This window comes from Corvus cornix, chromosome 1 (assembly GCF_000738735.6).
Source record: "Corvus cornix cornix isolate S_Up_H32 chromosome 1, ASM73873v5, whole genome shotgun sequence".
In the NCBI taxonomy this organism is placed as follows: Eukaryota; Metazoa; Chordata; class Aves; order Passeriformes; family Corvidae; genus Corvus; species Corvus cornix.
In genome coordinates, this window is record NC_046332.1 from 101,841,847 (window position 1) to 101,858,934 (window position 17,088).

Below are 17,088 nucleotides of genomic sequence, written 5' to 3' on the forward strand. Positions count from 1 at the left end.
TCTCTTTCTTCTTCTGCGCACCTGAGCAGTGCTCCCGCCGGAGGGGAGACGGGCTGGGCCGGAGCCGAGGAGGCAGAGTCCGCCCGAAGCAGCGGTCCCCGCCCGACAGGGGCCGCCGGTGCCTCCGCCACCCTCGCACCGGGCCCGCGCCGCCGCGCCCGCCCCGCAGCGCCTCCCCGCGGCGGCGGCAGCTCGGCACCGCCCCGGTCCCCCCGCCGCCCCCGCCCCGCCGCGCTCCCGGGCGGGAGGCTCGGCGGCTCGCTCCTCCTCGCGGCCGCGGGATTCCTCTCTCCGGGTTTTCGGGCCGCCCCTTCACACCGGAGCGGGACGGCGTGAGAGCGAGCGGGCGAGCGAGCGAGGCGGCGCGGATGCGCCCCGGCTCCCCGCGGCGGCAGCGGCAGCGGCGGCGGCGGATGCTCGGCGGCGCGGCGGCTGCTCCGCAGCCCAGGAGCCCCGCGCAGGGAGGGAGCGAGGCGATGAGCCGCCCGCCGGCGGCCGTCCGCGAGTGACGGCGGCGGGCAAGGAGCGGCGGCGGCTAGGAGGAGAAGGACGAAGAGCAGGAGGAGGAGGAGGAGGGCAGCGATCCCCGCCAGTGCCCGCGGGAGCCCGGGAAAGCTCCGGCCGAGGGCTCGGCCATGCCCTTCGCCAAGCGGACCGTGGAGCCGCAGCGGCTGTGCCGGCGGCAGCCCGCCGCCTCCGTGCTGGAGGAGAGCTGGGGCGCGGAGCCGCCACCGCCGCCGCGGGACCCGCCGCCGGAGGAGCCGGGGACGGCGAGCGAGGGCGCCGAGGCGGCCGGCGGCGGGGAGAGGCAGGCGGCGGCGGTGCTGATGGTGCTGGACCTCTGCTCGGTCAGCAACGTAGCCCTGTCGCGGATTCTCCGACAGCTCTCCGACGTGGCCCGGCACGCCTGCACCCTTTTCCAGGAGGTCGAGGCTGACATCCAGGGCACCCACCGCCGCGTACGGGCGCTGCACGGCCGCATCGCTGGCCTCCAGGGAGCCGTGCGCGGCCTCGACCCCAAGCAGGAGGCAGTGCGTAAGTACCACGGAATGCGGGATGGATGGGGAGCACCGCGGGATGGATGGAGCGCACCGCAGCTCGGGGCGCCCGGCGGGTAAAGCCGTCCCCTGGTAATCTGCCGTGCAAAGTTTGGGGCCAGAGTCGGTGGGAAAGGAGCCCTGGCGGGGCAGCAGAGTGGGAAGGGAACGGGCGAGCGCGGGTCGGGTCGGGTCTGTGGGCGCCGCTGGGCGCCGCGGCGATGCCGGCGGGAGGGATGATGTCAGTGGTTTGTGCCTTACGTAAGGAGCTGGCTGGCGGGGCTCTCGGGACGCATCTTCTGCAGCCAAGGGTTTGGCCAGGGAGGGGGACGAGGTCTGTCAGCGGGGCACCGGGGCTGATGGCGATGATCCGCCTCACTCGGGCATCTTTGGGTTTTCTCCCTTTGCCGGCCTGTCCCTCTTCCCCTTGGAAGTGTCTCTGAATTCCCGATCGAAATGTTACGCTCTTAAGTAGAAATCATAAAACTGCTTCGTCGTTGCCTAACTTTCGGGGCCATAAAATAAGGAAGTTTGGCTAATGACTTCTTTCTGTTTAAAGAGTGGCCCTGAAGAGCCGGGCGGGGGGGGGGGGGGGAGGGAGAAGGATAAAGATCAAGGCAATATGGAACTTGTGTAATGAGCAGTGCTTGAATCCTGTTTCTTCTCCACCCAAACTATAAAAGCAGTGACAAGCTCTGTAGTCCTAACAGCTGCTGATTTCTGCTGAATATGGCTCGTGTTCACAGCAGTGTAATGATTTTGTGCTCTCACTGGTGCATATGCTTCCCAAGCACTTGTGGATATGTATTTTTTTGATACATAGGGCTGTGGATTGGAAGTCTGGAGTAGCAGAGATTGGTGTTGGTTCTGACCTTTTAGTATCTGTTTTAGGAAAAGCAATGGCTTGAAAGGAGAATTTGGTTTAGTTTTTGCCTTCTGCTGTACTCCGCTAAATCCTGAGTACTTCCACTAAGTATAGCAAAGTGAGTTTACACCAGGGTTAACAAGACCATGCCCTCTTCTAGGTGTTTTTAATGAATATGCCATTTAAAAAATTGTACTCTGGATTTCCTCCCCTTTCAAGCACTGTAGAATATACATGACTCTTCTAGGATCAGTGAAGCTGTCCTGATTAACAGAATCAAGCCTTAAGTATTCAACGGTATTTAAGCTACATACTCAGCAGCTGTACAGTGACTTTGCTGGTGATGTATTAATATACATCAGCCGTAGATGAGACTGAGGGAGGTTTTTTGTGGTTTCAGGATGAGTGTGTAATCAGAGCAGAGTGCTGGGCTGTGATTGGAAACTGCAATGAGAAGGAGGCTTGGCTGAGCTAGTGAGGGAACTGTCTGAGGAAATGAAACTCCTCGTATCACATTCTCATCTGTAGGTCTTTTGAGCTGAATAACTGTGGGTATATACTAATGTAAGTGAGAGCAGAGCTTAGCTGTTCTAATCTGTACGGCTTTTTTCTTTCTGGATTGTGCAAGTGCAGCTTGTTTGCAAATCACAGAGCAAAATCTTGATATTACAGCACAGTTATGTCATCTGCTTAATTAGAGAGTCTGGCTTTATCCCTGTGATGATAAATGCAGAATCCATTTTTTTTTTTTTTTGTGCTCTGTTTTCTTTTAAATCCTTCTCTCTTTAAGAGGGGAGAAAATTTTGGTCATGGTCTTCCCTGTGTTTGCCAGTTGTTCCTCCTTCCCCTTGTATATGGCACAATGCCACTGATAGAGCTGTAAGATGACCCTAGGTCTGGTCAGCCAAGGGATCCTCCACAGAGCTGGGCTTTGCCACCACCCATCCTCCAGTAGGTTTGTGTCCTGCCTGCAGCTGTGCAGCTGCTCAAAGCACACCTCTCAGTCCTCATCACTTTTCTCCATGCAGCACTGTGCCACATGTTCCCTAAAGGTGAAAGTCTCAGTACCGATCCAACATACATGAGCAGTCAACTTCTTTGCCTGCTCTGGTTGCTTTTACTCCCCCTCCAGTGCTGGATCAGCGGAGCTGCATGTACATAGTGCTGCATCTGAACATCTCAGCTGAGACCCAGAGCTGAACAGCACCACTCTACACATCATCTCCTCACATTCCCCCCAAAATCCATACACACCCACAGCAATACCTCCCTTTGGCCTCCAGACCACTCACTGTTTCCAAGGGACAGATAAAACTGCCTATCAGGAAGCTGCCCATCTTCCCTGTAGTGTATAATGATAGTGTGCTTTCTCCTCTCTGGGCTGACGCCTCCTCCTTCATTATTACTTTCAGCAAGACTATGCTAATGTTTGTTTTATGCATGAAGTGCCTACATAATTCACTCCTGAAAGTATTACACTCAAGTTACTACACCCAGTTGTTTTTTTGAAACCAAGAGATATATCGCAGGTGGTCACAGATCTGCCCAGGACCTAACCAGTTTAGCATTAAAGCATACTGACTTCTATCTCCTGTGGTGAGCATGGAAATGATGGGATGGCCTCAGGGCTGTGTTTTGGCTGTCCAGCCCAAATGACACATCTAAGAATAATTCAGAACTGGCTGGAGGTTTGGACTCACAACCACAAGGAGCAAGTTGGTGACAGGCATGCAGCCACCCCACCCATGGCATGACTGTAATGGCTGCATTGAATTTATTGCATATTATGAATCTGGAGGGGCTGGGCTTCTTGGTGCATTGACCATGTACTGAGATGTTAACACCAGGACAGTACAGCCCAACCACATGTTTTTCAAGGAGTCAGTTTAAAACTACTAGCCTATCTTGCCACAGTGAGACATTCTTCATGTTCCAACTTAAAGTGCAGCACAGTGATTTGAGACTAATACTACTGGACAGCCCTAGATACTGAGCTGTGGCAGTGGAAGGCCTTTTTCTCCATGCCTCATAAACCAGCTGGATTCTGAGATTCCCCCTGTGGACGCACAGGCTGCATTAGGAAAAGGAAATGATGGGCTAATGCCATCTCAAGAGCTGTTGGAGCCAGTGGTTAGAGGGGCATTCCTTGCCCAGAATGCCATTCCTTGGCAGTTGTAGAGATAATACCAAAGGGAAGGGGAGCAGGAAAGGAGTTCTCTTGAAAATAGCATATAATACAGTTTTGCCTAATAATGTATATTATATTGAAAATTACATATTATTTTATTAAAACATCTATGTTGGATTCAGGAAATATTAACAAAGAATTAAAATTAAAACTGGCATTTTTCCAGTAATGCTTATCACTACTGCTGCCATTTTCACAAGGCCTTAACATTCTCAGCTCTTGCAATGGTGAGCATTTGCAAGTATGTGTATACTTTGCTTTAAGAAAAGTACTTAAACTCCTGTGCTAAGCTACTGGTAAAGGTATTTACCTATGTGTTGCCCTTTGTTTTTGTCACTGTTCAGTGTGATTGGAAAACCCTGTTAGGCACAATAAAGGACTGATTCTGGGCAGTCACAAGCAGGTCATCTTCAAAAACTCAAGGTCCCTCGCCTCTGCCTCCCCAGATGCTGCTTGTCCTTTCATCTTCCTTTTAAGCCTCTGGCCAGCCAGCATCTTGCAAATATGACTCCTTTCCCATCCTCTGACTGTAAGAGAAGCAAGGGTGAGAAATGTTTTTCTGTTCAGCTCCTGAACTAACTACTTTGCCCATCTGCCACTCCAAGTACTTTACTGCTTTTCATCATGAGCAGCTCCAGGGTCTGCTTCTAAAGCAGAACCAGGTGGGAATAACATTATTGTTGTGAGTCTGGCTGTTGCTTAGAGTTTTCTTGTTGCCAGCAAGAGAACTGAGCAGTGTGGTACTGCCCAGTTTTATTATTAGATGCTTGATTATCTTGGTAATAGGGAAATGTAGGAGAAGTGCTGGACTATTGTGTAGGGACTCAGTGCCTCCATGGTTTATTTGGAAAGGTGATTTCTCAGACTAGGGGTCTGGAGATCTGGCAGTTTAAGTGGAATATAGTACTTTACAGAAACTGATGATGTAAGCCATCTTGCTTTCTGAATAATCGGTAACAACCGGGCAGCAGATTTTGAAAGCCCTAGCTAATGAGATCCTTTTTGCACCCTGGCATCCCAGAGAATTCCACGCATTCCAGGCTTTTTTTTGAAAGCATCAATGTGTTACCAGTAGCGAGTCTTTCTAAAAGCTGTATCGTTTCCAGAAGTTGCCTGCTGTATCTTCATTGCTCCACTTTTCCATTCCTGATTTTGCTATGTGCTAACACTTAGTGATGCAGCCTCTTACGAGTGTGGGGATCTCTACTCTGCTCTTCAGAGGCCTCTGGATCTCTACAGTGAGCTCCCCTATAGGATTTTCTTCTTTCGAAGTGTCAGTATTGAGATAAAAAAGACAGCTGTGAACTGATTCTTTATAATTTTAGTCTCTGCATTAATTTATTCTGTTTGATTGAAGTTGATTACTGAGAACAGCCTGGCGAGTTTCACTCTTGCTTTTAGTCTCTTTCCTTCTGCTTTTTAGGTGGTTTTGTTTTGATTTTGTTTGATTTGGGGTTTTTGTTAGTGTGGCTTTTAACCACACTGATATAATGCTTTTCTGTTTGTGTTTTGAGCTCTGCAGGGAAACGTTCAATCCATTATAAGGTTTTCATGTGTTTTCTGCCACAATCCTACCATTTTTACAAAACATATATTAGACCCAAAGCTCATCAGATAATGCACCTCCTCCTTCTTAACTTAATGTGCTGAAGTCCATTTCAATTGCTGTTGAAATGGAATCAAGAAACTTTCATGCTTCCATCTCAGAATTCAGTTGCATCGTAAGGCCATCACAGGCTTAGGGTCATTGAGCATCCTTGCAGGGATCTTCAGGGAGGTACATAAGACCTTAAGAGTAGATGCATCTTGAAAGAAAAAAAAAGTCCAAGTTGTTGCACTTTATCTCAGCTTCTCAAGATTCTTGAGATTTAAAGTGCAATTTTCATTGTATGAATTTTCTGTGGTACTGGGGCACAGCTTTAGGTCTCCATGGGTTGGATATATTTACGAAAAATATCTCAGATGCTGCTGGAGACAAACCAGAAAAGATTCCTTTAACTTTGTATTATAGCCCTTTATAATTAATGAGCCTATCTAAGTGTGAGGATAGTTACACTTTTAGAGGTACACACTAATGTAACCTGGGGGACATGAAGCGAGAGGATGTATTCAGAGCTCCCTTTGTACACTAAAATTGTATTAATTGGCAAGTCCTTGTTGGGTGCAGAATAAAACCTCCAAAGAAAAGCAGCTGTACACTGGATGTACTAATCCATCACCTTCAGCTTTGTGTTCTCTACTTGCCTGAATGGAATGACACAACCTCTTCACTTGTCCTTTTGGAAAAGGAGAAGGGCTTTTGGCTTTATTTGCTAGGTTTGATTTCTCGGTGTTGTGCTGGTCACTGTGTACTCATTTGTGTCAGAGAGCTCACCTCTCTGGTGCACTTGCCTGTAGTTTGCCCATGAATGTAAATAACCCAAGTTGTGAGTGTGGGAAAGCTGGAGAATTTCCTCAGTGCATGGTTTCTTCTAAATGCAGAGGCTTGATGGCACTTTACCAGAGTGGAAAGGAGAGGGAGGCCAAAGTATGGGTTTTCCTTCTTACCTTTACTGCTGTCAGAACAACAAAGGGACAGAGGAAGAAAAACCTGCTCACTTAAGGATGCCATCTCCACTTTACCGGAACATTCGCTAGAGCACCATTAGCTAGACTACTGTCATTTAGGAGAAAAATGCCTTATCTTTGTTTACAGAACAGCAATAGAAGACCTTTAACACAGGAACATGACCATTCAGAGGCTTGGCTTGAGGTATTTTTTTCTCATGCATTTAGTATGTGATAGAAGGTAATGGGATAGAATTTGTCAGGTGGCTTTGGCAGGGATGTAACTTTTTGAAAGCTGGGGTTGTCACCTGTGGTCGTGTTAGCTTGTGGAATGCAGACTCTGGTCTCTTTGCAGATAAAAGCATAACGTAAAATTCTTTGTCCTGCCAAGGCCAGTGAGAGGCTCAGTGAAAAGGCTCTAAGGGCTCAGTGCTCAGGTAGATTCACTAGACTTTATCTGGCACAGCCTGGTAACAGATGAAGAGCAGACAGCAGAGGTTTTCCTCTGAAGCCATTCCCTGATAAAGGTGGAAATCTTCTAGAGTTTTGCTGAATGTCATTTACTTGGTCTTCCATTGGTGTAGCTCAGAAAGCCTATGTCTGTTCTATAGCTCCTTGCTTGTCATTCCACAAATAGTACTTAAGCTAATGTACCAGGTTTGAGTGTTTGGGGATTGTGTTGCTAGATGGAGAGCCTGCCAGTTAAAAAGCATGATATCAAAAAACATTCAGTGCTTGATTTCCACCTCACTGCAGCTACACAGCTGTGTAATATCATAGTAGTTAGTGGAACTTCTTTCTGCCTCATGCTCAAGAGCCAAGCAAAAGTCTCCAGTGGGTTTATTAGAAATTCTGCTGGGAATGTTTTAGCTCCTTTTTACACAGGAGCAAAACTGCAGAGAAGATAGAACCAGACCCATAAGAGACATAGACTTACTGTGGATCTAGTGGTTTAACAGAAATTATTTCTACAACCTCTTTAAAACTCCATGCTTGTATTTAAAAGCCTTAATAGCGTAATGTGTGTGTTCATACAGAAAAAAAAGATTAATATTCCAGTGAAATAAATGGAGTCATTCCTACTTTTGGTTTACTTCCCCTGCTCATACAGGAGAGATATGGTGATTAATAAATAAACGGACTCTGATAACATATTGAGGGCATGGGGAGGTCATTCACCTGTTGATTCAGATGCATAAGAGATGTTAGTTTTCCTTTATGAACGATGAAGGGCCTGGAGTGTTTCCAAAAACTCTTGCACAGTTCTCAGATATCCTTGGACTGAGGGAAGGACTTGCAGGAAGGAAATATAAATACCCAATTTAAGGGTGCCACTCAGATGCTGTTCTGGATCATCAGAATCAGGTTTTGTTGGCATTTCGTACACAGGTTTACCTGTTCTGAGGCTTCAGTTCCAAGGACCAGATTAGGCTGGTCTGGCAGAGATGAGCAAAGGTCCAGAAAAAGAATGGGAGACAGTCCTTTCTGATCCCTGCCATGAGCCGGTCCCAACCTCTTCTTCTCCATTCAGGCAAAAGCAGACTTCTCAAGTGTGCCTGTTTAAAGGCAGCACCTGGCTCTTCCTCTCTCCTAACTGGAGAGCAAAAGAGATTGGGTGCAGGGGAGCAATGGCTGTTTAAAAAAGCCCCTCATCTGACACATTTCCTTCACACATATTGTACCTAAATCAAGCAGAGAGCCCCAGGAAACTCTTAATAGCAATGTTACCATGTCCAAAGTGGGGAAAAAAATAGGACCAGCTGATGTGAGTAATACACATATGTGTTTTAAAAGCATTGTTGCAGGGTTGTGTGGTCGCCGCAGTCAGAGAGCTGGGATTTTCAAAAGCTGCTCTTTCCAATTGCTTGGCATCTCCATGTAATCAGAGGCTGACATCAGACTCTCGATTGGAACTACTTGAGCTATTAGGCTGTGAAGAGCAGAAACTCTCTGTGTTACGCAGTGTGTATGAGGGGGAGAAGGTTTTTTTCACTTCCTTTGATGTATTAGCATCAAGAGAGGGAGTCTTTGCTTCAGTCCTAATTGCTTCTCATCTTTGAATTTATATACCAATATGTAAGTAACTGCAAAGGGAGATAGCAGAATTTATAAAAAGTTCAAAAAGGCAGGGCTTAGAGCATGATTAAAATAAAAGATAGCATACAGTGTATGCTGTTTTTAGCTGAAATATCTCCCTAGAATACTTTCCATTTACATTCTCATTATATCTAACTGCTTCTAATGCACTGCTTAGCTTAACAACTGGCATGTTTTTAGGGTAGATTTTATAGTAGATATACACCCACTGTGTTCTTAACTTGAGACTTTAAATTGCCGTATCTGTATTGGACAATCTTTTCTTATACCTTCTTGTCTGAAGGCAGGAGAAAAGCAATACTGATAGGAACCTAATTAAGCCTGTAGTCTTATTACACCAGGAGCTGTATGCTTGAAATGCTGCTCAATTCAATGAGTGCTGCGTGGCACTGCCATGTTAAGTCCCAGCAGAGTGACATATTTTTTTTTAATAGGATCACTGTAATTCTTACAAAGCCACCATGGTTTTCTCTTTCTTTTGAGCTGCCAAGGCAGTTGGACTTTGAACTACAGCCACTCAGACTGAGTCCCTGAGAAAGTCCGGAGGAGACGTCTTGCGAGTGTGTGCATGTGATTATGGGGAATGAGCATGGGGCGGTGTGTTTGTGCTATAAATATGCACAGAGTCTCCAGGCCTCCGCAGCTTTTCCCCCTGCCTTCCCAAAGCATTTTTTGTCATCTTGACAATGTTTGAACAGGCTTTTAAGTTGACCTGACTTTTAAGTTGACAGAGGGTGCGTTGGGGAGGAAAAGGTGCTAATCCTTCTTCTTGAAGATGTGTGTCTCAGTGGCTACAGAACTGGGTCATTTTTAGGAGCAGAATATGCAAGGTGCTTTGAAAAATTCCGGTGTGTCCAGAAGCTTTGGATTGCTTTAAAGACAAAACTGGGCTCTCTGTGCGTGCTCAATTTTGCCTGATTTTTTGATTTTTTTTTTCTTCCCTCCAAAAAGGCATTGCCTACCAAGCATTGTTCTCTTCAGACTGTCCATGATCGCAGAAATCAGATCTTCATGATGAATGAAATTCAAGATAGGCAGCAGTAACTCCCTGTGATGCTCAGAGGCAAACTTTTTAAAGATGTTATACATGTTTCACTGCATCCAGTACTTAGTGAGATATGATAAGGGGCAATTTAATAAGTGAAACAAGGGATTAATTATGATTTAATGCTTACCATGCAAATCAGACTGGGTCCAAAAGAATGGACACTATGCAGCTCCATTTTTCTCACTGTAAGGTTTATTTACTTGCAGGAAAAAGAGGGCCAGTTCTTGTCATAGGCAGGGTCTTCTCTTTGGTGAAGTGTTGTGTGCAGGAATAGAGTCAAGATATGTATCTTAATTAATTTCTAAAAAAAGAAATCATATATCATGTATTGACCAGTGACTTTCACATGCCCAGCCTTACCCCTGGAAGCTACATAGCTCTGCGAAGCCCAGATTTTGAATGCAAATTTTTTTTCCTGTTTTTTTTGGGAGGATGACTTTCTCATCTGAAACCCCTTCTGGCTGGTTCTACTGCTTCAGACTGTGTTAAACACAGCTCCCCTGGCCTTCCCGTACCCCAGCAGTTAAAATCATCACAGAGGCTCCTATCTCAGCACACTGAGGAGATCTCACCTCCCCTCCTGTATTGACTGTTCCCTGCAACAAGTGTTGCTGCAGGAACCTGAGGTCTTGGTCTCTGCAGAAAATTGCCTGAAGCCTTGCACATGGTTAGCATGCCAAAGACAAATTTTCCCCATAAGTTGGATTATCCTGGCAGCACTGTTTTTAGCCTTGTTTCTTATCAAAACATGTATTAAGGAATAGCGCACACTGTGTGTATAGCAGGGAAGGGGGTGGGTATGCCTGGGTATCTCACACCAGCCATTCAGAAGTTTTATATTTGTTACTCATCTACAATTTCAACTACATTGCCACAATGTAGAAATCATAAAAGAGGCTGCGAAGTAAAGGAGAGGACAGATTCTTCCTGCTGCATTTGGAGAAAGGTCTTGTTCTTTATTAGAAACTAGAAAATCCACTGGGGAAAGAATCCCAAATAAATGTTCCAACCTAATAAAAAAAAGTGCTCCAGTTGGAGCTCACATTTACATCAATGTGAAAGTCAGTCTTTGCATGACATAAAAGCCGGAGAAAACCAGGCTTCATTAGTTCCGCTGCTTGCAAAACTGGTTGTTCGTATTCCTCTTTCCCCTCTAGAATTACTGATTATTTCTTTTCAATATTGTTTTTTTGAAACTTATGCCTCGAATGACTTTCATTTTGTGCCATCCTATCCTTTACTCCTCTTCTCATGGTGGTTTCACAGGGCCTATACTTTTACTTCTGTCTTAATAGCAAAGATAACCCCCCCTCACTCCCTTCATGGTGTGAATGAACAGTATTAATTTTTACAGCTGTGGTTTATTCTCCATTGATTATCTTTAATGTGATGCTGTCTTGTTCAGTAAATAAACTACCTGCTAAGATGTAATTATCCCCCTCCCCCAAACATAACCTGCTTTTAATAGATGTTGTAAATGCACTCATTGTGCCTGGCACATTAAAAGCACTGGTTTAAGTTCCTGTACTTTCAAATTGCACTCTAGCTGAAGTGTATTTTGTGGCAATCATTACTCTGCTAATAGCTTAAAATAAGTATCACTACTTCATTACTTCAGTAGTATTTTTAGTCCTCTGTTACAGCTGCTGCAGGCTTGTTATAGCCTTGGTGCCCAGACAGAGGTTGGATAAGCTGTGCTCTAGACAAAACTCTCCTAAGGGAGACTAGGAGACTCACCTGAAGGTTTATCATTAATTATCTGTTGCTGTTAGCTGATGTGAATCAGTGTCCAGAATGACGTATGACCCAGGGTATTTACCCAGTTTATGCTGTAAATGTTTTTAGGGACCTCTGTCAACACATGCAAAATTTAGAGTGCAATTCTCTCTCAGATCCAACAATAAAATCATCTGCCTACAGGTACATACGGAAATGAGCACCCGTATTTGAGAGGTGCTGTGTCTGTAGATGAGTGAATGGGTTACAGCTACATTCAGCAGCTATAATGTGACTATTCATTTATAAAATTCTCCAAGTGGAACTTAACACAAATTATTAGTGTAGATTAAAAGTATGTTTCATTTATCTGCTTGTTCCTAAGAACCCAGTAGAATGGCAATTAAAGAAAATAAGAGGGAACTGCAAAATATCACAGCTCAGGCTGATTATTTATTTCCTTTCTGAATCCTGTTTGGCTTTAAACTGTCTTGATAAAGCAGCATCTTGGACTGTGAGACTAAAAGGTTCTGTCACCATAAAATAAGTAAGTGTGCCCATTTTTGTGCAGACCTTATAAAACGACAATGGAAATAGGTTTTCCTCAAAGAGGAAGAAAAACAAGAAGAGGTTGTTCCTCAAAATTCTGTGTGTCACTAGAGGAGGAACACCCTTGTTTATACACATACACACACACACACACATATGTATATACACACACAGAAACACTTATCTAGATAACAGAAGAAGACCAGTGGAAAGACTGGACAACATATTATTGGTCACTGAGATTAGAAAAGCTTGATAAATGGGAGAAGAAATTTACAGCCACATCAGCAGCAAACTGGTCAAGTGAGAGAAAATATTTAGTACTCCAGCTCTCATGACAGAGGTAAAAACTGAAGGTAATTGATGTATCTTGTTTTTTCCTTGTTTTGACTTTGTATCTTCATTCAAAAGCATCTCATGATTGAGTTCACTTCCTTCCCATCCCCTCCCTCTCACAATGGAAGATTAGTTTGTACTCAGAGACTGTGATGGTGTTGATGGAAACTCTTCTACTGGATATAATGGGTGATCAGAAGTGAGGTACATCTTGCTCAGGGATGTGGGAATTCTGCTCTTTGGTACTTGCATACTTACAAGAGTAAAGACTTTGCTTTTGAATGAACTGCCCCAGCTATATTACAGCAAGGGTTGAAAAATAAAACGGTAATGTAGAAAAGCCAAGTTAATGAAATAAAATCTTCCAGGAAAACAGATGGGTAAGTGAAAGGTAAAGTGCGCAAGTCTACCGTGTCATTTGCAGATACACTGAAGGAACGTGTTGTATTTGTTTTCGCAAAGAGATGTCTCCCGTGCCTTTGTTCCCTTTTGAGACAGTCCAACCTTGGGCTTGTTAAATATGTCCCTACAGAAGTTGGCACATACTGACCTTGTTTGCTGCAGTCTGCTCTTCTGCAGCTTCTTGATTCTAGTGGCATGAGGCAGATGGACAGAGCCCTAGAGCTAAATGCTGGATAGCATAATTAATTGCTCTGGTATTGAAGGCTGGAGCTGACTGAGACAAACTTTGGCTGATACTACAATATTTCTTTGTCCAAGTTACATCTCCAGTGTCAAAGTAATTCTTGTTTTTTTCTTTCGGATCATACTCCTTGGGTATGAGGATGCTAAATTATATGCCAATATTATTTTCATTATATACCAATATTATTCTATTACGTTGGCATAATAGAGTTCTCTCTACTGCTTTGTGCCCTGATAGCACTACGGGAACATTTTACAGGTTTGTAGAGCTTGTGGAAGCTCGCCTGAATTTTCCTTTCATGTCTGTACAGCCTTTTCTCTGCTGTGTTTTGGAGTCATAGTGGTCAGCTGTGAGTATCATGTGAACCCTGCTCCGTGGAAGCCCCATGCCAGTGTGGTCCTGGCCAAGCACATTTTGGACACTGGAATGGGGTTTACGAGGAAACATAGCAGGTAGCTTTTAGGTGGACTCAGCTGCTATCTGTCAATGGCTGGTAGGTGTGTAGAGCAGACTCGGACCCATCCAGGTGCTGAACTCCTCCTGAGTGAGCTGAGAATGTTTAGTTTTGCAGGCTGGAACCGAGGAGGAGGACCCAGTGGCTAAAATACTATTGCTTAGGAGACCTGGATTCATCCACTGACTTTTCATGAGAACTTCCAGGGAAGGTTGTTAGTGGCATTCAGATCACCAAGTTTTAGCACTCTAAACTTCTGGCCATCCATCCTGTTCAAAGATGAGCCTGTCTTTCACTCTTGAGCAGTGAAAGTTTCTAGTTCACATGAATCCCTTAAGTTCTGTGAATGTCACAGTGTGAAGTGGGTACTGCCACAGACTTTCTGGCACTCTGTTCTCAGTCTGTGGCAGAGTGACAGCACATCCTCCGTCTCAGAGGAGTTACCACACAAGCAGTGAGACTGAGTTGGGTTGTGGGGTGATAGATCCACGACACACTGTTCTGTAAATGACAGGCAATCTGCAAGGCTGAGACCCTTCCACATCAGGAGTGCTTCTGTCCTTTATGGGCAAATGTTTTCAGGTGCTGTGTGAAGACAGTACCCCCAGGTGGGATTCTCCAGTCTTACTTTTTGCAAGCCAGGAGTCCTTGCAGGCTGGAGCTGAGGAGATCTGCAGGCCTTGCTCTGTGAGGACTAACCTTAGGTTGGGCTGAGTTTGCAATTGCCAGTCTTTCTTTTGAAGCTTGGCTCATAGAGGAGATTGAGCTTTCTTACATTACAGACAACATGTCCTGGTTAATTACAGTCATGTAAAGATGAGGTTTTACCTTGGGACTTGGTTTAATTAAAAAACGGTGCTGGGAAGTTTATTAAACATCTTTATTCTATCTGGGTGCCAAGTACTAATGCTGGTTTTCTTCAGGTGCTCTCCCAGCTTCAGTCAAAAAGGGCCACCTGAATGTGACATCTGCACTAATGAAAGGGGAGGGAGGACAGGCTGTCATTCTCTGTCCAGCCAGGTTTGAGCCTGGCAGCTCATTTTTCAGAGCTTGGGCTTGTGTCTGGGCTTTGGGGAAAGGTTTTTGCAGGTAGTAGTGTCAGAGGAAAAGTTGCAGTGCAGAACCTAATGCTTTCCCTGTGTAGTGGAAAAATCATGATCATGCATGTGAAATGTGGACTTAGAGGAACTTTGTGTGGGTGGTCTTGTTTTGACTCTTTCTGCCCCCCTTCCTTTCCCTTCCCACTCACGTATGCTGAAGTCTGTCATCTATTTAACTTGAGCTTTTCTAATAATCCTAGATAATATGCAACAAAAACAATAACAAAGTGCCTGGATATACAATCCCCCTGAACTGTAGCAAGATCTCCTAGACATGCTTTTTGTTAGTACTGGCTTGTGAGAGACCTAGCACTCCATGATGCCCATCTGTTAGCAGCATGTTTAAATGTGATTAATGTGCAAGTTGCAAGAATTGCAATAGCTTTTGCTAGTCTACAAGAGAATCTGTCACTGTTAATCTCTTGCAGTATTAAAAGCCTAATATAGTAAATCTAATGTTATGGAGAGCTGTAGCTTTGCTTTTGTTACCATCACCTTAGTGTGTTATTAAACTACTATTAGGTTTTCTTCTGTAGTTGGCAAGCATAGAGTGAGTGTAGGTATCATGCACATGCAGAAGAATATTTAAATGATCATTTAAGTATGAAGGCTCTCAAGAAAGAGATGCTCTAACATAAAAGGATTTTGGGGAACATTGGGTTTGACTGGCATTCCTGAGGGGGTATGGACAGAGCAGGATGTCTTAGGAGTCAGCCCTTTCCCAAAATGTGGTAGAGGCCAGGAAAATCACAAGCAGTGTCCTGATGTGATCGTTCTTTGCTGTGCCTTGGTAAACATCAGAAATAATTTTGTTTTACCCACCCATGGCAGTGGACCTACCTTGTCAGTAGTTTAAACAGAACTGCTGCGTCTTTAACAGAGATGATGGGCAGGATAAGCAGTGTTATGGCACAAGCAGGGACTGTCTTCTGGAGCAGGCTGACACTTCAGGGAGCAAATAGGGGAGGACCCAAGGAAGGAAAATTACTTGCTTCATATAGCTGCTTGTGTTCGAAAGGATCAAAGAAACCATAATGAGTCGGTATCTTTCTTTTTCTTTAAAGGAAATTTCAGAAGAGTGATTCAATTAATAGTAGTTTACTCAAGATCTGCAGGTGGCTTGTAAAGTGTAATCAGATCCCCCTCACCTTTTAAACCCAGATCTACAGCTTTGTTCATTTTAGTGGAGGTGGAGATCTCCATTCTTCGATTTACAGTGGCAGTTTGGTAGAGGAGAGGGCTTGTTATAAAACTTCTTGGTTTATGGCATGATTACAAGGTGCTTTTGTTTCCAGCAGGGACAGCAATAGTGCTTTGGTCAAGACATTTCAAAACTGCTTGCAGTTTGTTCTTGTAAGATCATTGGGCACTGCAGGACAAATTGAGACCTGCCTTTCAGTGAAACACCCCCTCGCTCCATCATGCACAGCATCTTCAGAGCTGCCAAGCAGCTTGTCCACTTCCACTCATTGCAAAAAGTCAAAATCAGATCGGATAGAACAGTTCTGTCAAAGGGGTAGTTACAGAATATATATAGTTGCAGAAAACGGACTGGACTCCATGGGATTTTCTGGTTCTTCTGTGTGCCTCTCTATAATCCAGTCTTTGAAGCATTTAAGAGCTTGAGGTGCCATGATTAAAAGCTTCAAGGACCATGCTTTTTACCCTCTAACAGGACAGGCATCAAGTCCACTGCTCTGAGCCATTAGGAAGACTTGCAGGGAAGATAGCTTGCCAGTCAGACTGAGTGCAGTAAAGGGGCTTTCTCCCTTTTGTGGTAACACATTGTTGAAGTGAAACTGTTCATTTTTGGTTCCTGAGGGCTGCTGTGGCACACCCTGCACCTGTGAGTCCCACTATTGCTCCTGCTCTTTGTCTGGTGAATTGAAGAGTGATGCCCAGTATCCTCCATCCGTTCTCGACAGGCGAGTCATGTGCCAAAGGCTGCAAGTAGTGGGCTGAGGTGAAGGTCATACAGCATGTTATCAAATTAGGAGACTGCTTTGCTCTGCCCCCTCCCCTCAGCTCTTTGGCAGTCAGAGACTGTTAGCTCACACTGTGAGAAATTCCAAGAGCTTCTAGGACGGTATTCCAAAGCCTTGCAAAGCTGTGCATGATAGTGTAAAATCTTAAAAAAAAATTTACAAGAGTCTTCATGGATCAGTTCCTTCCTATACCCATGGTTGCAGGGATATCCCTGGAAAAGGGCATTTCTTTCATGATTTGAAAGAGTCTTGGAGACAGGGAGTTAGAGGACGGAGGATTCATCTGCACCTTGAGTGCCTTGTTGTTGCCTTATGCTTTTAGTTCGCTTTCTAGCTGTTAAAATGTGGAGGAAAGAGGATTCAGTAAGCAACTGTGTATGTGTTTGCCTTCAGTGAGTGCCTGCTCAGGCAAGGCAAGCATGATTCAGCTACTAGTTAGTGCTGATATACCAGAATTGGCAAGCACTGAACACTCCTACTACTGGATCTGCCCCAGTTGCTTGATGTGCAGCGATGAATG

General features: G+C 45.0%; 1 protein-coding gene across 3 annotated transcripts in view; it reads left to right on the forward strand.

The window, feature by feature from the left end:
- Positions 1-430: 430 nt before the first annotated feature.
- NHS (NHS actin remodeling regulator) overlaps positions 431-17,088 on the forward strand; it is a 249,199-nt gene continuing 232,541 nt past the window's right edge. For all 3 annotated transcript variants that reach the window (XM_039550956.1, XM_039550967.1, XM_039550961.1), the window contains exon 1: positions 431-1,035. In XM_039550956.1, the coding sequence (XP_039406890.1) occupies positions 636-1,035 (400 nt within the window). In that variant the 5' untranslated portion in view covers positions 431-635. The remainder of the gene's footprint in view (positions 1,036-17,088) is intronic.